The sequence below is a fragment of the Emydura macquarii genome, unplaced genomic scaffold, assembly GCF_026122565.2.
Source record: "Emydura macquarii macquarii isolate MOO-44397 ecotype Brisbane River unplaced genomic scaffold, CSIRO-AGI_Emac_v2 contig_1363, whole genome shotgun sequence".
NCBI classification, from domain to species: domain Eukaryota; kingdom Metazoa; phylum Chordata; order Testudines; family Chelidae; genus Emydura; species Emydura macquarii.
Window position 1 is genome coordinate 15,423,040 of NW_027131500.1, and position 25,684 is coordinate 15,448,723.

General features: G+C 37.5%; 1 protein-coding gene across 1 annotated transcript in view; it reads left to right on the forward strand.

Annotated features, from left to right (window-relative positions):
• Positions 1-25,684, forward strand: part of FSTL5 (follistatin like 5) — a 488,015-nt gene that overhangs the window by 328,542 nt on the left and 133,789 nt on the right. Inside the window, exon 7 of the mRNA XM_067551803.1 lies at positions 6,611-6,777. Coding sequence (XP_067407904.1) covers positions 6,611-6,777 — 167 coding nt within the window. The remainder of the gene's footprint in view (positions 1-6,610; positions 6,778-25,684) is intronic.

Sequence of the window (25,684 nt, forward strand, 5' to 3'; positions counted from 1 at the left end):
TAGCATTTAGCAGTGAAGTGGTTAGCCTGGGATGAATCCCGAAAGGTTGTCATGGTTCATTGAAGGGCTCCAGTGTATGGAAGGTAGCACACTAAACTTACTCAGAATATCCAATTTTTTCTTCCCTTAATTTCATTAGAGGACGACAGCCCCATAAAGTTAATATTTTCACATTTCACCAGTTGCTTGTTTGAGATGTAAAAGAGAGATGAAGAATTTGTTGCAAACTGAGTTTCATTTGACTCCATGAATGATTGAAGAATTGTACAGCAGATGGATGAGCGAGTTACATGATTTCTGCAAATGGAAACCAGGATGTCTTCCTGAGGGTAAGATGATGTGCACAGCAGAAGAAAGCATAATGGGCAAGAAAGACTTCAAATAAGTATCAGAATTAAACAGAGTAGCCAGTCCAGTGTTTGCTCCACTTTAATCCTAAATCCTGTGTATTCCTTTCTAGTGCTTCCAGCTAAACGTTCTTTAGCCTTTTTGCCCTTTTTCGTGAGTCAGCATGGCTGTGGTAGGAGATAACACATTGAGAGAAGCCACACCTTGTTGCCATGAAAATCTGTCCAGGAGTTACTGCTGGTGGTAACAGCAATAATTCCTCCTCAGCACTTTTTTGTCTGACAGCTTTAAATTCCACACATGTTCCTAAGTATAGAGCTTCATTTAATTATGCCACCTCTAAATTATTTTGGATTAGATTAATCCAGCAGCCAAAAATACAATTTTCAACATTCCAACTCTCAGAACCCCCATCTCCCTTCCCCAAAATGAGAAGCTGTGACAACCCTCAAGTGAAAACGAGGCTCCGTATCTCACCAAAACAGACTTTCTAAAAATAGATCAAAAGCTTTTAGTTTTGGCTGGAATGGAATTGGTTCAAACAAGGACCTGGCAGAAGTGTAGCTTGGTTTTGTTTGTTTTTGGCTAAGGTAATTTGTTATAGGGTAAAGATTTTTCATTTGTAGGACACTGGTTCTCATTGAATCAAGGTCAGTAGTTTGAGTCTTTACAAGCTGATGGCTCTTCAATTGTCTAGGTGAAATAAGTTGCTGTTCTCAGTCCAATTCGTAGTGTACTGGTGTCCACAGAAGAACTGTCTTAATTAGCAATTACTCACATCTTTGTTGGCATCAAGATGAGGCCATGGATTTTGAAAGGACATAATCTCTTCTTTCACCTGGAGCCTTTCACCCACTAGCTCAGGGCTGAGGCATAGATTTGGACAATATAGGGAGGTTGCTCTTGGCCTGATTTTCCATTGTTCTGCTCCTCATGTCCCCCACCCCTCCTGACTGTTGTTTTAGTGCCCTCAGAGTATCCTATGATATACTGATTCCCTGTTTGGATAATGGGAGTCAGCGTTCTGCCCCCTTTGTTTGCAGGGGAAAGCCCACTGAGATTATTCATTAAATAAAAGCTTGACAGAAGATAGAAACGCGTTCTAAGTGGACTGTGTTTGTATGTTTCTAATTCAGTCTGGAGAAAGTTAGGACTGTTGTTGCCTTTTTTAACTGCTGTGGGTGTAACGAGCTCTTCCTTTTTTCCTCCAATTATGTATGTGTACATGGGAGGCTAGTGGATTTATCGACACATTATTAAGAAGTCCAGGAAATAGGTGAAGAACAGCATTGTTTTGTGTCAGTCCTCACTACATTATACAGATTTAGGTTTATTAGCTCTAGTTCTGGTAGAGAAAATCCTCCTGGCTCTGTGTGATGTGATGCAATTATTAAAAAAGCATGCTTTTCTAATATAAGAATCATTTAGTGGGTCACACATTAACTGTGTTGTTTACAGCAGGCTGGCCTGTTTAAATTGCCAAGACTGCCCTTAGCTCCATGGCAAGCTCTAAAATATTGTACAACAAAAATAAAGCTGCTTAAGTCTATTTTATCAATGTTTGGTTCAAGTGTTCATAAGCGTTGTTATTCTAAATTTGAATTTATTTAGAATAAAAAAGGAGAGGGCTATCTCACGCTTTAGGCACTCAAACTTTGCAATAAAGATAAATGAATAAAAGATACAATATATAAACATTTTTAGTGGAGCACTTTGGATATTTCATAAAATGGATAATAGCCAGCCCTGTTATAATTCCAGTAGGAAAATGTAATAAATGTAATTCTCTCTCTGTGGTATAAGTAAGTAGTCACACTTTAAAACTTTTGATTTTTCTTAGATAACAAAATACTACTATTATTTGCAATATCCCTTAGGTGTTCCCTGTAGTATGTATAAAAAGGACAGTAAAAAATGCACAGAGGCAGAATTAGCCTATTTTAAGTGCAATGACTGTATTAAATTACATGATTCTGCTACAGTGAAAAATGTTGTGGTTTTAGTAAGAAGTGTTACATATAATGTTATTTGTTTAGCACTGACATTGTGCTTAACTATTCAGAGGTGTTGAATAAGCGCTGCTCTCATAAACTTCAACTGGACTTTTGTGTGATCAGCAGTTCTGAAAAGCAGACCCATATAAAACAGAAAACACTGGACAATCCAGAAGCGGAGATAATTTAGTTGAACATTTGCTTTTTAAATATTATTTACTTGCATCTTGTGAGCATCATAAAATAAGTAGATTTTCCGGAGGCTTGGCAAACTGAGTTAGAGAGGACATTCCATGCATAGGGGATTGTGTGTGATAAATATATGGATCTGAGATACTATGACATAACTTTCCCCTAAATCAGAAATATGTTGCCTCTTTAATTTTCACCATAATCTAAATGGTAAATTTGGATGAAGAGTCCACGCAGCCCTTTTAATCTTCTTTAAATTATTAGCTTCACTCCACAGTGTGTTTCCTCCAAATGCTTAGGATTTAAAGAACAACTTTCCCCATGAAAGTACTTTACAAATATAAATTAATTAATCCTTATGCCAAACCTGGATGGTAGCTAATTAAGTAATTATCAATCTTATTTTACAGAAAACAAACTGAGGCAGAGAGGCTGATTGGCTTGCCAATGGCAATAGAAGGAATCTTTGTCAGAGCCAGAATTAGAACTCTGGTATCCTTGGTTCCAATTTCTCTTCTCAGGCCACTAAGAACACCTAGTTTCTAACAAGTACCTATTTAAAAATGTGTGTATTAATTATGCCAGAGTGATAATGTAGATTGTGTGTTTCTAATGCTAACCAGTTAAAGAAATACTGTCTCACTTTTCCCTAACAAATATCTGTGAGCTTATTTACTCCAATATTTGTCAAAGTTTCAGTAATTCTCTCTTCTTTAGAGAGCCATGTATACTGTAGATAGGGTCATCTTCTTTTTGCACATATTCAGTTTCTCTAACCTATTACATTTGAATTACTGAGATCCTCCAGTCTTATTGAATTCTGTCATCTTTGCTCTTTGTATGATATGCTTTTGCAGAAAGGTCATCAGAACACAGCATATCATTCCTACCTAAATTCTAACCTACCTCTATTCCCCTTACTGTTTCATTTAGAATACTACACGCACTTTAGTTTTTGTCCTCTGCTGTTGTGTAGTGTTGCTATACTCTATAATATCTTCCATGTTCTGTCACAGAGGTTGCTTGCTTGGTGGATGCAGTGATTCGTGTATGTATTCTGTAAAGTGTTTGGTCTCTTTTGGATTCAAACGAATTTCATGCAGTAAAATATGCTCTTTACTATTATTGTTATGAGTTTCATAAGAAGTTAAAGGAAATGTTTCATTTACTGCAGTAATCCAGTAGAAATTAACTTAGTTCTGTTTTTAAAGGAAATAATTTAAAATCCTATTGTGCCCAATAGATCATGAATAATACAGTTCTTCTGAGAGCTAGAATGAGAGAACATTCCCACATTCAATTAAATCAACTATTTTAATCATGATTTAAATCATCAAGCAGGAAACTTTGATTTAAATAATTGATTTTAATCTTGTTTTGCATATATACTTTTAAATTATATTCCTAAAGAAAGTTACCAACCAATGAGAATCAACCTATTAAAACATGTTGATTTGCAACTAAATATAGCTTTAAACTAAATTTGTTTTTCTTCTTGCAAACCAAGTGGATATGCTGTATCTATACACTCATTTGAGTAATTATATATCTCAGCAAACATTTATTCATATGCTTAAAATTTACATGTTTTTATTATGTTAGAAATTGGTGAATGATGCATTTCTTATTTACTAGGTGATTTTTTATATTCATACTTGGCTAAATTCTATTTGGATGGAAATTGGAATTCAATTGAAAATGAACAAAAACAGGTTTCTTATTTTTATTTTTAAGTTAAATAAAACTACCTTTATGTTTTTTGTAAATGTAACTGATTTTTTTTTTCTGGTCACCATGACCTTCAAGATAGTAGAACTTGTAAACTTTAGAAATTTTGTATTAGTTTTTATTCTTGGATGAGAAGACGAGAACAAGCTTTCTTGGTTTTTTTCAACTCCCAAATAGTTTCTTAATGTTAGAACTTCTATGCTGAGCAGAATAGTTCCAAAAGCTTTTACAATGAAATCAATGTACAAAGGACCCTTCCATCCCCAGGTTCATTCCCCCACTGATATCTGTCACCAGGACCAATTACTCATGTAACAGAATCACCAGCAGCAATCAGATAAATCAAATAACATTTATTGGGAAACAACAGGAAAATAGCTCAGTGGTTTTAAAGAGTATATATAGGCAATGAAGCCAAGGCCCAAATGATAACCCTGGGAAACAACAAATAAATCAGTACATTGCCACTGATGCCTTTAATACAGGTAAGAACCACAAGGACAGGTAAGGAACAGGACAACGATGGAACAGGACACCAGAGGGACAGGAACAGGAATGCAATCAGGATGGATGAAGATCAGGAATGAGTGGAACATGGGTAGTCGTCTTCTTCCCAGCTTAATCTTGGTCCGATGTCGTCTTCTGTGAGATGTGAGCATGATTGTCACCAAAATGGACAGCCACAAGAACTGCCTCACACAGTCCTTATATAGAGTCCGGCTTCTAGGCAGATTACAGGTCACATGATCTAGACACTTTCCTGCCTCTGACAAAAAATGTGCTGAAGTCCATGAAGAAGAGGAGTACAACATGGATTCCCAGTAACAATCTTGGGAACAAAATGGCTTCTGCAACAATTTATCGAACATTAACTTTAAATGAACTAGTCATTTACGTGAATGAGTTAAGTAAACTGAAATGAAGAAAATATTCTCTACATCTGCAGAAGAGGCTATTGCTGTCAAATGCTGGTTTAGCACATCAACACAGTCTGGTTTCAGGTGCTTAGCTAGTGGCTTCCATTGGTTCAGTGCTTTGACTTTCTTTAAAACTTGTTTAAAGCAGCAAATGTACTGCCTAATCTATTTTCTTTTTATTTAATTTAAATTATCTTAATATATATTATAGTAAATTTAAAACTTAACATAGGTTATCATAATTTCAAATTTAATTTTGAATAGGTATATTTTTAAAATAAAGATGTATGTAATTTAAATTAAAAATCAAATTTAAATTAAAAAATTCTGATTATATTTATTTGTTTTTAAAAAATCAGTGATTTTGATCTACCCAGTATTTGGTCAATACAGCATTAACACTTTATTATACTGTGGGACATTATTTGTAGGTTTTTATGAGTACTAAAATTTACACTTTTCCCTAGCTTTTTGGAAACTTTACTTTCTCTTTTCAGGTTTCACCTCTTCCCTTGAGAATTTTAGATTAAGTAGGAAAAGTCTTCTTTTGGATATTCATGTTTCTGGGACATTTTTTCTAACACAGTCCTGAGTTCTTTTAGTATTTTTAAGTTGATTTAAACTGGGATTTTACCCACATTGTCTGCAACCATTGTAAATTGTTCCATTAGAGCAAATGTTTGCACATAGTATCCAAGTAGGGTGTTTTTTTTTTTGTTGATTTTTTTTTGTAGTCTCATCAAAATACTATTTTTTTTTTTAATAGGTATACAAATATTTATACAAATGATTCTGACCTCAACAATAAATCTGTTAAAATCAACTTATCAGTTGCCTGCCATAACCTTACTTTCTTGAGTTAAACTGTTTCTAAACAAAGGTGGACTAGATATAAAGAAATAAAACTACACTTTACAAATCTCCTGTTTCAGAGCCTTATCTTAGACTTCCCAAACACATTTTATTTCCCTCTTATGTGTTCCCAAATACATCAGCATATTTTATTCATTCAGCTCCATTTATGTTCTGACTTAGCAGGAAATGAACATGCCTCAGTGGCTACTATAATTCTATGTTGGTGAATAAACTGATCTGTTTTGGTTCAAATGCAGATGCTGGCTTGGCAGTTAAATAACTTTTGTGGATCTACTTTTGGATCCAGTCTGCCATATTTGTTATAACATTATCTTGGATATTTATTTCATGTTAAATGCTTCTCTTCCGACTAGGTGATACTTGTCTGTCACTTTAATCGAAATGTCATGCTGACCTTTTATTTGGAACAGTTTAAACTTCCAACAGTCTTTTGAAAGTTCTTTTCCCTTTCATTCAAATCAGAATCCTTAAATCACTATGGTGTGGAAACTGCATGCCAATTAACCTTATGAAACTGCATGCTAATTAACTTTACAAACAATACATCTTTTACAGAGATTGTTCAGCTGAGTCTGCCAGATGATCAGAAAATAAGTGTCACTGCAGCAACAGTAGGACAAAGTGCTGTCCTAAGCTGTGCCATTCAGGGAGCCCTGAGACCGCCTATCATCTGGAAGAGGAACAATGTCATTCTAAATAACTTAGATTTGGAAGACATCAATGTAAGTAATGCAGGGCTCCAAAATGATTTAATGGCATCATTATAAAATCTTTGTCATGAAAAATCAGTAGTGTTATTTGACAAGCTGATAACTGCCTCTGATGTGATATTACTCACAAATGTTTTAACCAGGTGTTTGCCAGAAAAGAGAAGAAATGAGAGTTAATATGATTGTTTTTATTTACAGCTCTTTCCCTTATTTTGAGTCACGCTGCACTTGGTTATAGTAAACTGTAAATGTTTCTTTACAATGAGAAATTAAATGAGAATTGAATTGTTTTTTAGATCTATACTTATCTATTGTTTGGAAGTTTTGTGCATTGCTACAATATGATCCCAGCAACATTTGGATAATCAAGTTTGTGATGTATATGCAATTTGAGATAAAATATCTGTCAATTGACCATGGTGATCTCTGCTAACGAATGTAGATCTATAAAAGATTTACATTTTCATACAATATATATCCATAAAACGAAGCGACAAAGAAAATACCCTTTAAATGTAGCACTTCAATACATATTATAATTTTAATTTAATTATTGGTCTTTTAGTACCAACGTTCACCCGTTTGTCTATGGTTCCTTGTTCATCAGCAGCTGACTTTGTTATACCTTTTATAATGACTAATAGTGACTGCACCATCTACTTGTGCTCCCATTGAAGTCAATGATAAAACTTCCACCATAGCATAGGATTCAATAGTAAGAGTCTCACACAGAGAAGACCAGATGTACAGGATAACCATTTCAGAGAATTAATATAGCAGTGTAAGAATACTGAGATGAGGTCACATTAAAATATAACCTGTGTCATACTACATATAACAACATGAAGATCCTGTCCATGAAAATGAATCATGATGCAAACAGATCATAAAAAGAAGAGTAACTGACTTTTTTCTTTAAAAATGGAAACTGTTTTTTGTAATAAGGGGTTTACTGTGAATTGGTGGTTTTATTAGGAATCTGATAATATATATTGTATTTCTTAATGTGATCATGAATAACACTAAAGTTTTTGGTAGCATTTTTAATTATAAACCACTTTCTTTAGAATTACAATTTTGCCACACACAACAAACACCTCCAGATGAAACTTGCCATACAAACTTTCAGCTAAAGTTTTGGGTATTTTAAAATGTATTGCTTTGATCTGGCCATTTTAAGTTATCAAAAATAGAAACTTAGAACTGTGAGGTTCTTTCATATTTTTTGTTTTAAGAACATCTCCATATTAATGTTATTCATAGATAGGTTTCAAAGGATTAGATTTGTATTGGCAAATGTCAATAAATATTGATATCATACAAACACAAACCAAAGAAAAATATTTACCTTGAATAATAAATGAAATTTACAGATAGGCAAAATAAGAAAAATGCTTCTTGAAAACTTATTAAAGTTTGATTTCAGGCTATTTTCTTTTTGACACATGATGTTGTTGATTATTTGTGTTAACAATTATAAGGCTTTAATTTTTCAATCTCAACATCTACTCTCATGAAATAATTATTGTCTGACCCTCCCGCCCCCATAATTTCTTGCAAATGTGAAAACTTAAATGGATGGAATTTTTTTTTTAAATCTCAATATGGTGCACAACTGTTAAAATTTAAATTGCTAAAATTCAATAAATGTTTAAAAATAAACATACTATCATCAAAATGATATTTAAAAAATAATCAAATTCACCCAAGTCTATTCATATAGCACTGTGAATTCACATAGCACTTTATACACAAATAGCAAAATACCTGCCCCATAAAGCTTGTAATATGATTAAGTCATGGCACAGCATTACATTACAAACACCTGCAGATCGCTGTAGTTGGAATGATAAACTGCCGATAGATTGTACTGATCAAAGAATACATGCTGCCATCTTCCACTCAAGAATAGGTCAAGATTTGCTTCCAGTTGTAGTTGTTTGTTCTGTTTGCAAACTTAGATAAACAGAGCATATCAATCTTGCAAGCATTCTAATTTTCAGCTGTTGTACTTCACAGTAATTTTTGTTTGGATGATGTGCCCACAATCAACTAATATTTTTCCCATCCTTTCTGATCTGCTACTTAACTCTGTAGCTTCTTTGCTCATCCTCCAACTAGTCCAAGCAAGTTGGAACTTCTGAAGCTAAAATCACTACAAGCATAGATGGGCATAAATACATTGACTCCAGTGGAATTGCACCAATTTACTCTAATATTGAATTGCTACTCCTTAAGTCATTGCTATTCCACGAGAATTATTTTCCATGTTGAGCTATTTTGCATCACTTTGATCTACCTTTTTTCTTCTCCTGTTCTCCGCTTGGATTTTCTGGTATTTCTTTGGTTATTCCATGCTCCTCTAGTATTTGTTTCATTTGATATTCTTCATCTATTTAATCCTTTCCAGACTCCCATTCACTTCGAGTTGTCATACAGTCATTATTTAATATCCATTTAGGGCAAACTGGCAAAAATAAAAACCTGGGAAAAAGAAGAACCATAGTTGGATAGCTCCACGGAGGAGAACTGCATTTGAAATCCCACAACAGAAAATGAATTTAGCACTGAAAGATACATGGATCTTAAAATAAACACCTAAAAAAGAGAACAACGGTGTGTTACCGTTTGTCACACTTTAATCATTTGTTGTACTTACTGAGGCAATTTTAACATTCAGAGCACTTGTATTTCAAAGATCTCCAGAGGTGGTGTTTTGTGCTCACCTGTAATGTTGTTATAAACTATGGTATATTTGCTTAACGGAAAGCATCTATTTGAATTTGCAGTTATACAACAGCAACACAGGCTGATGTCATTAGTGGCACACTTTGTGAAATGACATGACCACAACAGATGACCTAGAAGGACAGCTAAATACTTCTTGCCAGCAAAATGCCTCCGAGACCCAGATCGCATGTGTGTGAGAGATTGACACTGCATCGGTCTAAGCAGCATGGATGCAAGCATTAAGAGAATTTCATGTGGCAAGTGCACATGAAAACAGCCCAGATGTAAAAATTACATCTTTCCTCCCATATACAGCTTTTCACACAGCAGTCTAGGGTGAAATCTTGAACCCAGTGAAGTCCATAGGATTTTTTTCCAATGACTTCACTGGGTTCAGAATTTCATTCCATATAACTAAATCACCCACCATAAACGCCAGTTTTGTGTCATAATACATAAATGGAAAAGTGGAGTCAGACATAGGTCAGGGCCTCCTTATATCCAATCCTGAAAGTTTAATCTGGGTATTGAATTGCTATTTTGTTGAAACATAAATTAGCCCCACTTCTGGGAGTGTACAGGATACATACCTGAGGCAGTCAATGGTGAAAGATACTGCTAGGTGATCAAGTGTCATTGGTGCTATTTTCTTTAAACTCTGAGGACATAGAATCATAGAGTCATAGAATCATAGAGTTGGAAGGGACCTCAGGAGGTCATCTAGTCCAACCCTCTGCTCAAAGCAGGACTAACCTCAGCTAAATAATCCCAGCGAGGGTTTTATCAAGCTGCATCTTAAAAACCTCTAAAGATGGAGATTCTACCACCTCTCTAGGTAACCCATTCCAGTGCTTCACCACCCTCCTAGTGAAAAACTTTTTCCTAATGTCCAACCTAGATCTCCCCCACTGCAATTTGAGACTATTGCTCCTTGTTCTGTCATCTGCCACCACTGAGAACAGCCTAGCTCCATCCTCCCTAGAACCCCCTTTCAAGTAGTTAAAGGCTGCTATCAAATCTCCCCTCATTCTTCTCTTCTGTAGACTAAACAAGTCTAATTCCATTAGCCTCTCTTCATAAGTCTTGTGCTCTACCCCCCTTATCATTTTTGTTTCCCTCCATTGGACTCTCTCCAACTTGTCCACATCCTTTTTGTAGTGGGGGGCCCAAAACTGGACACAATACTCCAAATGCGGCCTCACCAATGCCGAACAGAGGGGAATAATCACTTCCCACAATCTGCTGGCAATGCTTCTACTAATGCAGCCCAGTATGCTATTAGCCTTCTTGGCAACCAGGGCACACTGCTGACTTATATCCAGCTTCTTATCCACTGTAACCCTCAGGTCCTTTTCTGCAGAACTGTTGCCTAGCTCATTGGTCCCCAGTCTGTAGCTGTGTATGGGATTCTTCCGTCCAAAGTGCAGGACTCTGCACTTGTCCTTGTTAAACCTCATCAGATTTCTTTTGGCCTAATTCTCCAGTTTGCTTAGGTCCTTCTGTATCCTATCCCTACTTTCCAGGGTATCTACCATTCCCCCTAGCTTAGACATAGACACACAGTATTTTTTCTATATTTTGTCAAGAGATGAGCATTTCATTTTTATAAGATATTTTTACTAATTACTATTCTGTTGTACCAGAATGCAGTTTAAACAGATACATCTGTATTCATGGTTTTTGTGTGTATTACCACAGATATTGTCACATCCTGAATACCAAATACTTATTGGTAGCAGCAAAGTAGCAATTCTAGGAGTGCTAACTATTCCTGAGCTCTTCTTATGGTTCATATGATTACTGTTGGTGTAAATCCATTCTGCTCCTGATATTTCTCCCATTTAAACTACTGGGACTTGTGAATAATCAGCAACTGTCCGAATGTGAATTAATGATGTCTATGCAGACTTTACATGACTCATAAAGTAATACATTTGTGCCATGACCCATTATAGAATTGATAAGCTCTGGGCATTTTATCATTGTGTTAATAAACATTTGGAGTATCTTAGCAAAATGTAGGTTAATAGCATTAAGTTCAGATTTGTGTTTATCTTTCAATCATATTTCTTGTATTCCTTGACTAGGAGTTATTTTTCTACAGTGTGATATGATATATCTCCAATCAATCATCCCACTATCAAAAATAATTCCTAGTCAAGGAAAGCAATAAATATTAGGGGGAAATAGTAAACACATTTTACATTTAATGCATAATATGTATTGTTTTTAATACTTCATTTTAATTGGCTTTACTCATTTTGGATCTGATTTTTATCCCTCCCAATTTTCTTTTATTCATTCATTTGACCTTTTTAATTGAGTTTTCTACTGTCTCCTTTTACTGCTCTCCACCCTCTCATCTCTTTACCTACTCGCTACCAGAAATAGCATTTTTCTTTCCTTTCAACATCTGATCATTCTTCTAATGTTATTATATTTATACTACAACTAGTCACATAACTAGTCCATTACAAAAGATTAAGTTTTGCTGATATAGCTCAGTTGGTTGTTCTCAGTTTGATGTTCTCAGTATAGCTTCTAGGCATCCCAGCTATTTCTGAAGTACCTGGATGGAAGAGAAATGTGGTACCTTTTTAGAAATGTGAACAGGGTGGTCTAACTTGCAAGGAGAAAACAATTTCTCTTTTCTCAAAAACAACTTTATAGATTTTTTGGAGTTAAGCTTCTACAAATACACCTCTGAAGATTAATCATCCTGCTGTGTCCTGCACTGTGAGGGAAAGAACTGTGCATGGATTCCACTATTTTCTTCCACAGGGAAGTATCAGACGCCTGAGAGAGACACTTATTCTACCTGTAGTTGCAAAGGCATGTTCCTTCTTGCCCTCTCTCCCCATTTTCTTTCCCCAAAGCCCAGCAGTGAATCCATGAGAAGTTAATATGCCAGAGACAATGCTCCCTTCCATAGTGTAGTATTGTATTTCATTAAAGGTTCCAAGCATAGCCTCTATGAAGGAAGCCTAAAGGGGACAGCAGCTGATACAAAAAAACACTGCAAAAGTGCAGGGCTTTCACAGAGAAAGCTTCCTTGAGATACCCTAGAATCTATGGATTGTGGGAGTAGAGCCTCTCTATCTCTGCTCCCCCGTTAGAACTGCAAGGAAGAAACGTGCCCTCACTCTACTGAATGGTTTGGAGAAAGCTCTTAGGAGGACCTAGTGGAGTACTCCTTGACCATGGACCTTTCCTGCAGAATGAGGTGATCAGGCCCCTGTTTTATCACATTGTATGGATGATTGGAGAGTGATTTTTTAGATATTTGTGGCTGATGGCAATGTTCCCAGATATGGTTATCCTTTGTGCCCAGCAGAATTTTGTATTCTGTATTTATTTTGTATTCAGATTAGAATTTCTGTCTAGCTAGATAAAAATACAGTATTGTTTCAGAGTGATCTGGTTTCTGGATAGCTAATTTTAAAACACATTCTTTTAGATTTCCCTTTGTAAATAATGGTCAGTCAACCAGCAATGCAATTAGTTTCCACAAATTCCACTTGGTGCACTATCTTCAGTATGTGTTCCCAACAGGCTGTATGAAGTTCATTTTAACAAACTAGTTGTTACTTTTCCTCATATATTATTTTATTGATAGACTAAAACTTGTCTCTTGCCTAGCTCCTATACTTTTTTATTTATTATAGTTTTTAAAGTAGTCATACTTGATTAATAATTATTCACCAAAGTTGGCACATTTCTATTTTATCTGCACTGAGTTGTCCTTTATCTCTTAGGTTTTATTTCTTCTAAGTCTTGAGTATTATTTGTTTTTTCTCCTCTTTCTTTACTGGATCAAATACCAATACTGTTGGCTTGGTTGGATCTTTAGAATTAAACATCAAAACAATTATGTTTATTTTAAATTCTCACTGATACAACTTCCTATTATTTAATAATACATATGCCTTTCAGGGTTTTTTAGTCCTTACTGTTCATACAAGATGGTTATATTTTTTTTTATTTATGTTTTTATGTGAAAAGTATTTTATTTTGACCAGTGTTATCCCTATATTTACCAGCCCTTTTCCACAAACACTTTTTTCCATCTCTTCTTTTCACCTTTATCCACAATGAGCTGTATTTAAATAAATGGTGGTATTACTTACATGATCCATTAGCATTCAAGGAGTTTTGTAGAATTGGGCTTTTTTTATATTGTAACACCCCATTTGCTTTCATCTGTTTGAACATTAAGAGGACTTCATAAATTTATATTTTAATATTGTTTATTATACTGTTCAGTGCTATAGAGTAAGTGCTATGGGTCTAGGTACTCTGCTGCTCATAGATCTACTCAGGATAGGAGAGAAAGCACTGGGGTACTACTTACAGTTCCCCAATTATTTTGGTGGCTAGCTAGTTACATCAGCCATGTGTCCATTGGGGATTCTGTCTTGCTAGAAGAATTCCCTGCTTGGGAGATACATGGGCTTTCCACTTTCTTTGTGCCACAGGGTTATTTCAGAAGCAGCATGTGCCTGAACTTATGCTTGTTGATATCAATGGGAATCTTACTATTGATTTCAATGGGGGAAAAATCAAGCTGAGGGGCCAAACTGATCAGGACACACAGATTAATGAAGACAAATAGGGGTAGTTTTTAGTGGCAGTCTTCAACTTTAGTAATTTAACACTAGGGTGCTACCTACCTTGTCTCTCCCAACTCTCCTGTAGCAGACATTTAAGTGGGTTAAGAGATCAGAAGATTAAGGACAATAAGGAGTTTTTTAAAATGCATTAGGAACAAAAAGAATCCTGGCAATTATATAGGCCACTCATTAGATGGAAATGGTAGAATTATCAATAACCGTGCAGCAGAGGCAAAAGTGTTCAGTAAATATTTCTGTTCGGTATTTGGGGATAAATAAAGATGATATAGTCTCATCAAAAAATGATGGTAACTCTCTTTCCATTCCATTAGTCTCTCTGGAGGATGTTAAACTGAAGGTACTAAAGGTAGATATTTTTAAATGAGTGAGTTTGGATAACTTACATCCAATAGTTTTAAAAGAGCTGTCTGAGGAGCTCACTAGACCATTAATATTGACTTTCAGTAAGTCTTGGAGAGCAAGGCAAGTTCCAGAAGACTGGAAAAAAAGCTATTTGAAAGAAAGCTAATGCTGTGCCAATTTTTAAAGAGGGTAAATCAGATGACCCGAGTAATTACATGCCTGTCAGCCTGATATTGATCCTGGGCAAGATTATGGAGCTGATATAGGACTTGATTAATAAAGAATTAAAATATACTGTATTTACTGCAAATCAAGAGAAGTTTATGGAAAATAGATGCCGTCAAACTAACTTCATATCTTTGTTTTGTTGAGATTACAAGTTTGGTAGCTAAAGGTAATAGTGTTAATGTAATATACTTAGACTTCTGTAAGGCATTTGACTTGCTATCACATGGCATTTTGATTAAAATACTAGAGCAATATAAAATAACGTGGCACACATTAAATAGATTAAAAACTGGCTAACTAGTAGGTCTCAAAATGTGATTGTAAATGGGGAATCATCATCAAAGTGGAGACTTTGGGGGAGTGGTAAACAAAAAAGAGGACAGGTCAGTGATTCAGAGTGATCTAGACTTCTTGGTAAACTGGGAAAAAGAAAACACTATGTGTCAGGTTAAGATTTTGTCACAGTTACAATTAGTAGAAGTCTGGGACAGGATACGGGCAATAAACAAAAGTTCACAAACCTGTCCCTGACTTTTACTAAAAACAACAGTGACAAAATGTGGCTGACTGGGGCAATGAGAGGGGATGATGTGGGATGGGTAAGAACTTGCTGCAGCTGACAGCTTTGGGACCCTTGCATGGCTCAGAACACCAGAAAGGGCTGGGAGCTTCGGGTCTGTGGGGCCCCTGCCACCCATGGGACTTGGAGCTGGGGGGACCCTCACAGCAGCTCAGAGCTCTGGGTCTATCGCCCAGCCTCCCATGGCAGAAGGTTGCTGCAGGTGTCCCTGCCACCTGCAATGGCTAGGAACTGCGGGGGTGTCCCCACTGACAGCGAAGGCAGGGAGCTCTGGACCTCACTTTGGCAGCAGGGAACTCCGGATCCCCCAGGGGTGAACTCGGAGCTGTGGGTCACCCCGTTCCCTGCAACAGCTGGGAGCTCCAAGTCCCCTCGCTGCTCGCAGCGGCAGGGAACTCCAGGCCCCTCCGCCACCCTTGAGAGCTCCAGCCCCCTTGCCCCAGGGCTGAAGCAGTAAATGTCTCAGCGGTTTCTGGCAGTCACGGAATTCGTGACATAATCTTATCCTTAAATATGTGTTTTAATACAGCTAAATGTAAATGTATACATCTAGGAACAAATACTTGCAGGATGGCGGACTTTATCCTGGGAAGCAGCAACTCTGAAAAAAGATTCAAGTGTCATGGTGCATAATCAACTGAACATGAGCTGCCAGTGAGACGCTGTAGCCAAGAGGGCTAATGCAATCCTTGAATGTATAAAGAGGGGAATCTTGAGTAGGAATAGAAAAGTTATTTTATCTCTATATTTGGCACTGGTGCAGCTGCTGTAGGAATAATGTGCCAATTCTGGTGTTCACAATTCAAGAGGGATATTGTCAAGAAGGATATTGACAATTTGGAGATGGTTCAGAAAAGAGCTATGAGAATCATTAAGGATTAGAAAATCTGCCTTATATTGATAGGCTCAAAGAGCTCAATCAAGTACCTACCTGGGCAACAAATATTTGGTAGTGAGCTCTTCAGTGTAGCAGAGGAAGGTATAACGCAATCCAATGGCTGCAAGTTGAAGCTAGACAAATTCAGACTGAAAATAAGGCGTGCATTTTTAATGGTGGGAGTAATTAACCATTGGAACAATTTACTAAGGGTTGTGGTGGATTCTCCATCACTGGCAATTTTTAAAGCAAGATTGGATGTTTTTCTAACCGATATACTCTAGGAGTTATTCTGGGGAAGTTCTATGGCCTGTGTATACAGGAAGTCAGACCAGATGATCACAGATTCCAAGGCCAGAAGAGACAATTATGAAGTGTGGAGTTACAGGGCTCCCCCTGTGTAACATATTATACAGAGTAGACTCCCTTCAGCCTACCCAAAGGATTCCGCTTACTTTGGCAAAACCTCTTACCTTCCCACTCACGAGGGAGACCTCAGTGAGCAAAATCTTCAGGTCTCCCTTTCTCCCATAGGTGCAAGGACCACCAATGAAATTTGAGGTGTCTATTACTTCTGGAAGCTGGTCTTTTTTCCCTTTATCTCTGCTGAATTGCAGCCACAAGTTGATTAATTAAATACCCTACAAATTCCTAATACATATTTTTAGGTCCTCCTCTTTGATCTAATTGTGTCTCCATGATGCTGTGTGTAAGGTGAAAAATCTAACGGGGCTTCTGTCAATTTGTCCCCAATGGAAAAAATTCCCTCCTGACCCCAAAACAAGCAAATATCCTAAAAAATTCAGCTCTTGTACTACAATTACAAGGAGTGTGGGGCAGCTAAAAAGAGAGAGAGGCTCCAAAAGACCCTGTCAAAAGTTTAAATTAATTGGGTGGGGGGAAACTGGCCAGTCAGATCCTGTCTCCATCTGGCTAGTTAGTGAGAGGGGGAGAGCCATGGAGAAGGAGAGTCCCACCCCTGCGTTCTCTAGCTTCCACATCTCTTTCAGGAGCTGCTCACCACACTATAGGTCCAATTAAGTCTCTGACCTGTTGAGCTGAGTGCATGGCATTCCGCTCTCAGGTTTACATCAGAATAACCGAGAGCAGAGTCTGGTCCGTTGTCTTCCAGATTCTGACATGAGGAGTGCAGCTCCACATCGTCCCCAGTGAATAGATGGGTGACAACTTCTGGTATATCAATTTAGGGTCTAATTTTTTGTTTTTCACTAATTCTAATTTTACATCCAACTGTCTCTTCTTTTAAACACATCTGAATAAGCTGGAGTTGTTAATTTGTGTATGTCTTTTATAATTCCAAATTGAAAGGCCCTGTGGCATTGAAAGGTTGTTATGTAAGATGTATACCCAGTCCCCACTGCCCTGAAGGCATCTTCAGGAGAATAACCTGAGGCAACCTAGCTGGAAGGAGATACACAATAAATGTTTTATATGAACTGCTAACAAAATGAGAAATTGTTATCTTGCACATCACTCTGAGCATTTTAAACATTTTCTTACCCTTACATATATCTGTTTTGTTAGCTGTTATGCTCACAAAATGAAAGGGTCGTTGTCAACTTGACTTTTTTTAACTATATTTTTTTAATTAGTTTACTACCATGGCACTGCTGAGCACACTTTCTAAACCACCCTTTTAAAAAACAGTTAAAAGGCATTTTCTCATCCCTGCTTGTTTAGAAGGGTCTTTTGAGTGGAAGTACATTCTCGTCAAAACATGCTTAGGACTTCACCTCTCCCCTTGCTCTCTCTACACACAGCTTCCTGCAGCTTGTTCCCTGTTCCATCCAGTTTCAGCTCGACTGCTGCTTTTAATAGTAAAGATGCTCCTTTTAGTGCTGGGGGAAAGGCATGCCATCCATCAACAGTGAAACTAGCCCTACACAAAGTCATGTGCTGTGGCCACAATTTATCATACTTATAGTTCTCCCTGCTGTTGCCTGAGCTTCCACTTCTTCCTCACTTAAGGAAACTTCACTCTGTGGGAGTTTTTTCAGTAATTCTCCCCTTTTGGGAATCTAGTTTGTTAATGTCAATTTCAATACAACACAAAAAATTCCACCCAGATGGCTCACCATCTCTGGTACAGGGTTCTTCTTAGTTCTGCCTCTGCTGAGGTTCTCTTCCAGCATGTTTGCTCTCCACACTTCCTAGCTGGCTCTTGCTCCCTAAAGATTTCAGATCCTATGCCTTAGAACTAAGGAGAGTCTCTATTTATTATTATAAATATACAGTATTGCTTAGCAGCCCCCAGGCATGGAGCAGAACCTGGTTGTGCTAGGCACTGTACATAGACAGAAGATTAAGATGGCCCCTGTCCCCCTCAGAGTTTACAATCTAACAGTACATCTCTCTATGGAGAGCAGCTCCTGTTTCTTTAAGTCCCTCGCTGATCTCATACTGCCCAACATATCTTGAAGCAGGCCTGGTTGTGAGTCATGTACTCTTATCATGCGACTCCTGAACTCATTCCCGTCACCTGTGGAAGCACCTCCCAGCCCACATAAAGGGCCAGCTCACCCTGTGACCATCTTACTGTCACCTTGGCATGGATCCACAAAAGGGACTTAGGTGTTGCAATGTCTAATTTCTAAGTGCCTATAAAACCACTGGAGCAAAACTGGTATCCATAAAGCCTAAGTTAGTCTAAGCCTAGACTCCCTATATAATGCATGGAGAGAGAGAGTCACCTAAAAATGCAATCCACAAAAGTGAGCCCACTAGGTGGGAAGACACCCAAGCTAGCGAATGGGAAGTGCTGACAAGAGGGATGTGTCGTAAACTCCTACTCCAGTCACAGAACTTCAACACCTACATTCAGGCTTTGGGGAAGACGTCTATTTCTGCTTGTAATCTGCATCTGGGAACCACCCTCCTGGACTCAGGAGGCTTAGTTCCCTAAGCCACTTATTGCAAGAATGAGTTAGGTGCCTCCCTAACTTCACACAAAATGGCCAGGGATGAGGCCTCCCTTATAACCTATAGCCCAGTGGTTTGGGTACTTACTCAGGATGTGGGACACCCTGATTCAGTCCCCCTCCCCCTCTGCCTAATGAGGTGAATGGATTTGATGAGTTGTTTCTCCACCTCTTATGTTAGTGCCCTAGCCACTGGGCCATGGGCTATTCTCATGTGGGTCTCTCTGTCTTTCTTGTTGAAGCACTTTAAGTAAATAATTAAATATTAATTGGACCTGAGAAAAAGTGACAATCACTCTGTAGTTCAGTAATTAGGCAATCAACTAAGAGGTGGGAAATGCCTGTTCAAATCCTCATTAGGGGAGGGGAACATTGAAGTGAGATCACCCATATCCCAGGTGAGTACCCTAACCGTCAGGCTAAAGGGTTATAAGAGGTGGAGTCCTCCATCTTCCCCCCCCCCACTTCCCCGCACACACCTCTGACCACACCTACTACTCCTGCCAACAAGATAAGTTTCTTCTCCTGGTTTGTGGATCACAGTGGCACTTAGTTAGGAGATAGGCATCCAGGGTGCTAGAGTGAGGTAGCAAGATGCATCCCCAGAAGCAGAAATTTAGGCACCCAAAGAACATTTACAGCAGAAATGTAGGGTGCTGAGTGAGTTTAAGCACCAGAGGGTTAGGTGGCAGCTGAGCAGAGGTTTTGTGGCTCTCAGTAATGCCTAAATCTGAGATTCTGGCACCTAAGTGCCTATGTGGATGCAGACCCTGGTGCTCCCCTCCTCTGACTGCTTTTGTATTGTAAGATTGTGAAGGAACTGATCCCCTCTTTGTTGAGTGTGTAAAATGCCTAGGACAATGGGACATTGACCTGATTGAGGCCTCTACACAGCACTGCAATATAAATAAATAATAAGTGAAACTGACCTTATACAAGATGCTGCCAGATGCACATAATAAACAGAAATAGAGAGAGAGATCTTTCCCTTCCCCAGTCTCTTTGAATTATAAAAATCCAAGGAGTTTCTTGTGATAACACTAGGTACAAGATTTCAAAACAGATGTGTGCTTTTCAGTTTGATGTCCCTTGAAAATCCAACATTTTTAAAGCATTTATTTTCTTCTTAATTTTTTAAAAATTCTTATTTGCACCTTTTACAACCTGAAATATTTTAGTAGTACTAACTAGGAAAATACATTTTGCTATTTGTATACGATCAGCCCAGTACACTGTTTTCTCAAACAGTATTGCATCAGGTCATAGCTACATACCTAATGAAATGTGTTTTGTATTATATTCTAATTTTAATATTTTAACACAATACCCATACTTAAAATTTATCTTTAACTGTTTTCTGCTTGAAATTGCTAAATCTCCCACTTTAGTACCTTGCCCCAAGTACAATGTAGATCATAGCTTTTTAAAGTGGACCTGCAATAATCAATGCAACAAAATGATGTATAGTATATACACAAGAGGGCTAGGGAATTTACCTATTGTTTCATTATGCTTTGTGTCTAAAGGGATTCAAGGACTTAATCACTAGAGGTTCAATACTTCTACCATAAAGACACAGCGTTATAGAGAATTTAGTTGACTTAAAAGAAAAAGAACTTCCTTCCACAGCATTCATCTCTCCAACATAAATTATAATGAATCCAAACACTTTCAGAATTATTGTCTACAATATAGACTCAAAAAAATATACCAAATACTGTGTTTTCCATATCTTAGGTATTTTAAGCATTGATACTGTTATTCTGTTAGTAAGAATTACTAAACTCAGTATTGTCTGTTGAACAAACAAAGAAAATAGACTACTGTTTTCCTAACTTTGATGCAGCTGCATATTCTGATGATGCTGACTTAATTAGTTCCCACAATATTTATTTTATTTTATCCCTTTGTTACACCACTTACTTGTTAGACTAACTCTAGACTTCTGATGTGCCATTTGAAACGTAGGTTGTGTATAGATAGTATACATTGTATGTAGGTGCACCTTATTATCAATGGGGTTAAACGAAGTGGATAAAGATCCAGGCCCAGTCATCTTGGCTCTAGAGCTCTTTTTTGTGCCAGCTAGGCTGGTGAAAAAGGGTGGTAGTACGGACATAAATGCCTCCTGTGCCCTGGCAAGATCGGAGTGTGTGCAGGCTGTGGCAGGAGCAGGATGGGATATAGGCAGATAGGTCTGCCTCCGAGTAATTCTGTGTCCGTAGGAGCCATTGCAAGAGGGACTCAAGTTAGGACTGTCCATCAGTTTCTGAACAGTGGAGGCCTAAGCAGCTTCCCCCTTTATCCCTGCACTGACATAGGGATGAATCTGCCCCAGGCACGTGTTTCCATGGGAAAGTAGTCTGTCAAGTGAGGTTGTTTGGCACAGGCCACATGATTTGCTTCAGTGTTTTGGGTATTTAATTTGTTGCATCTGTGACAGCTATATCCTATAGGAAATGTAAAGTTCTACATTGTGTTTTCTGGTTTTTTTAAAAAGGACTGACAGCTGCTATCCAATTAAGAAGAATGTAGTTTAGTAATTAAAGTAGAGAACATCGAGTCAATCGTGACTTTTGGGCACTAATTTTTAGTTCTGTCACTGATATTGCGTGACAACTTCTTTGTACCTCAGCTTCACCTCTGTGTCTCATTTTAACCATGAGTAAAATGTTTATGATGATATTTACTTCACTTTCAGGGATGTAGTGAAACTTTAATATTTGTCGTCAAGTGCTATGATTCTTGGATGAAAGCTATCATTCTCATCCGGCTGTGTGAAATTCAAAATGAAGATGGCAGATCAAATAATAGAAAATTATTATTTTTTTCAGCTAAAATATTAAGAAAATTTTCTATGTATTTGCACTGGTCAATTAGTAATTCTACTAAATATGTTAATTTAGAGCTAGATTGCACTATCAAGGCACAACTCTTCACTAAGAGTGATGTGAAGTTGCTCTGCCCCAACACCATACTGGAAGAGTTTACTATATGATTGAGACAAACAGAGAACATGAAGACAGTAGACCAAGGAAGAGGCAAGGAATAGAAGGATGAAGGTTTTAAACAAAAATAATGTGAACTGTATTATATAATTATCAGACTTTAAATTCTGTATTTAAATTTTTTTTAAAAAGAGATCAGGAAAGAGGGGAGGTATCACACAGGAGTAGACTCCAACAGTTGAGTGTTGAGGAAGGATTGAAAGAAGAAAGCAAAGACACTTAAGAGACAGGAAGAAGAAATGTTGTTCTAGTGATGTGGACCAGTGCTTGAAAATACATGAAGTTGAGAAAGAAAGGGGAAAAGGCTGGACTTTAGGGCACTATGCTGGAAGGCACTTAAAGTTAATTATTTGTGGCATTGACTCAGGTTTGGTATCACTTCTGGGTTCATTAGTAAAGGGCATACCTCTTTGTAACCATGTGTTTCTCTGTGCTCCTTGCACCTGCTTCCTGGCCCCAGCATGCTCAGTAAAGATCTTTCCTACAACTCTGTCTGCCTGCTGTATCACTCATTGCTAGCAAACCATGGCAGCAGTGATTTGTCTCCGAAAATGTCCAGAATGCAGCAACGTGAATCACAGTACATGGCCTGAAGCCCCAAGGAATCCTGTATTTTTCAGAGAGGCCAGGTGTGGACCAACTAAAAGCAGGAATTTGAGCATTAGAAGGAAGAAAGTTGGAAAATAGAACTTTTATTTTATCTCATTATGAAGCAGGGCAGAGAAATGGATGTCTGTCTGAAGGTCAACACTTACTTAGCATGAGCAGCTCTCCAAAGCACAGTTAAACTTTGGAGCTGTACAAGTTCTTCACAAGAGACAGAAGGGATAGACCACTAAGGGTAATTCTGTACTGCAATATAAGCCCTGGGTTCAAATGTAGGCTCAAGTCTAACCCCTCTTCTGTCTACACATACATCGTGCTAACCAAGACTCAGACTCAGGGACCTACAACCCCATAGGGTGGGAGGTCTGAATCTAAGTCAAGCTGGGATCCACGGTTGAAGCCCTATTGCTTTGCAGTGTAGACGTAGCCCTACTGAATTCATTCTCTGGGCGTTCACCAAAAGTATTCCACAATCCCATGAGTCCACTTTCTGTCCTGTGTTTGTAGTACAATGTGGAAAAGTTGATTGTATAAAGGGATAGAGAGGTCACATTCTGGGAGGGTGCTATAAAGTCAGGGATATGTGTGGTTGGATTGGGTCTGCATAATAGTGTAGATGCTGGAGCACCAGGCTGGGACCCACAGTTCAACAATTCCTAACCTGGGGCTACAAATAAGTGTAGATGCTCAAGTTCTAGGTTAACAAACCTAGGGTCTGTTAACTTGATGCTTACTAACCCTGGATTTACATTGCAGTGTAGACATACCCTAAGTGACAATATTGTGGACATGGGGGACACATGCAGCTTTGTGATCTGACAGACTCCCTGATTCGGGAGTACATCATTTGTGGTACATTGTTTGTGGTTAGTCCAAGATGGGGATCTCACCTTAAATACAGAGCTAGACTAAACCTGTACAACAGAGGCCTAAGTGACATGAGTCTAAACACCTGCAGTGGTACACGCTGCAAGATAGAAGCAAATGTGAGCAGGGCAGGACTGGGGTATTCAGAGGCCTGTATTTATAGTGAGTTACATTTACTGTGGCAAAAGGCACAAATGGATAAAAGAAAACTGCACTTGGGCATTGTTGTAAGGAGTATGGAAAATGGAACCATTTTAGTAGAACGTACAGGAGAGTACGTCTTAGTCATTTGTTTTAGAATTTTATGGGAAGTGGATGGCTCCACAGACTGTAGAAGATATGGATGTCTTGACTATACCTAATTCCAAATACGTATAGATATACATATAGTTTAGAGACTTGGGGCAGAATACTAACATCATTGTATATAACAATGTTGTTTGGGAGTAAGATTACATGAGGCCTTAATGTAGTAGTTCCCAGACTTGACTCTGTAGTCGGAACGGGTACTTTCTAGGCAATGTACATTGAGAGCACAATACAACCAGTATGAAAATGAATCTCATGTTAACAAATCAGAAAAAAAATTGAAATTTGTGGTAGTGGATGAAAGCTGTCGGTGACCCAGCTGATGAGGCCAGGGATCTGATCAGTTACAGCACTGGAACTTCGTATGTGCAGTACAGGAAAGCAAAAGATTAGTCCGATGGACTATGGAGACGATTTGAAAGAATGGGTAATGGCTGTCTGGGAGGAGAGCTGTGGCTGGAAGCAGAGGTGCTGCTTGGTTGAAGCAGTGTGTTCATCACACAGGAAAATTCCACTGGCACTGTATGACTGTGTCTTCAAGGAGCTGGATAGTCTGCAGAGGAAGGTATCATTCCTGTGTTAGAGTCCACTGCCCCCTGGATAAGCAGCATGGTGTCTATAAAGAAGCAAAAAATGCAGATCTCTTGCCCAGAACTTGGCCTGTCTGCTGCAACACTTATTGCCAGGATGGATAAAAAGTGATGATTTTTTTTTTTAAATTAGATTTTTTAGATTGGCTTATTAAAAGTTTTAATGAAATACAGAGTTTTCCTTTAAATAAAACCTGTTTAAAATTTAATTTAAAATTGACAACCTATGTTAAGGCCTAAACTTACTATAATACAATAATTCATTTACACTGAAGACAAAACTAATATTAAGCAAGTTTTGTCAAGTTTTCTGTCAAGTTTTAAAGAAAGTCAAATCACTGAACTGGTGGAAGTCACTGGCTAAGCATCTGGATCCAGAATTTGTTGAAGTGCTAAACCAGCTTTTGATTGCAGTAGCCTCTACCGCAGGTGCAGAAAGAATATTTTCTTTATTTTAGTTGATTCAACTAGTTCAATTTAATGACTAGTTCATTCAAAGTTTTAAAAAAAGATTGGCAGTTGAAAAAGCAGGAAAGCTTGTTTTCCTCTTCTAATAGATTAATAAAAACTAGATGTGAGAGATTATCTACTTGTTTTAAAGCCTTAAAGGACATGGTGACCAGAAACAATCAATTCAATTCACTAACTACAAATAAAACTTCCTTTGTTTAATAAGTCAGTCAGTTTTAAATTCAAAATATGTTTGATAAATGTACACTTTCCAGACCATAAGACAATTTTATTTAATAACAATAAAAAAATTAAAATGCTAATTTTTAAATAAAATGCAATTTTTAAAATTGTTAATTTTGATTTTGAATTTGCACCCAGATACAGCTTGTCACAAATCACAAGTAAAAAGGAGTCATCTAGTAAATAAGAAATGCATCATTCATCATTTTCTAACATAAGAAAAATGTAAAAAATAAGAATCTAAATAAATGTAAATTGAGCAATATAATTGTTTAAATAAATGTATATAGATATACATAAATAGATATAGCCTCCTGATTGTCAAACAGAAGCACCACATTTAGTGTAAAGGCTATATTTAATTAATGTGTTAATGGTTACCAACCAATAAGAATCAATCTTTCTTTAGGAAAATAATGGAAAAAGTACAAATGGAAAACATGATTAAAATTGATTATTTAAATCTAGATTTTCTGATTAATGATTTAAATCATGATTAAAATTGGTAATTTAAATCTA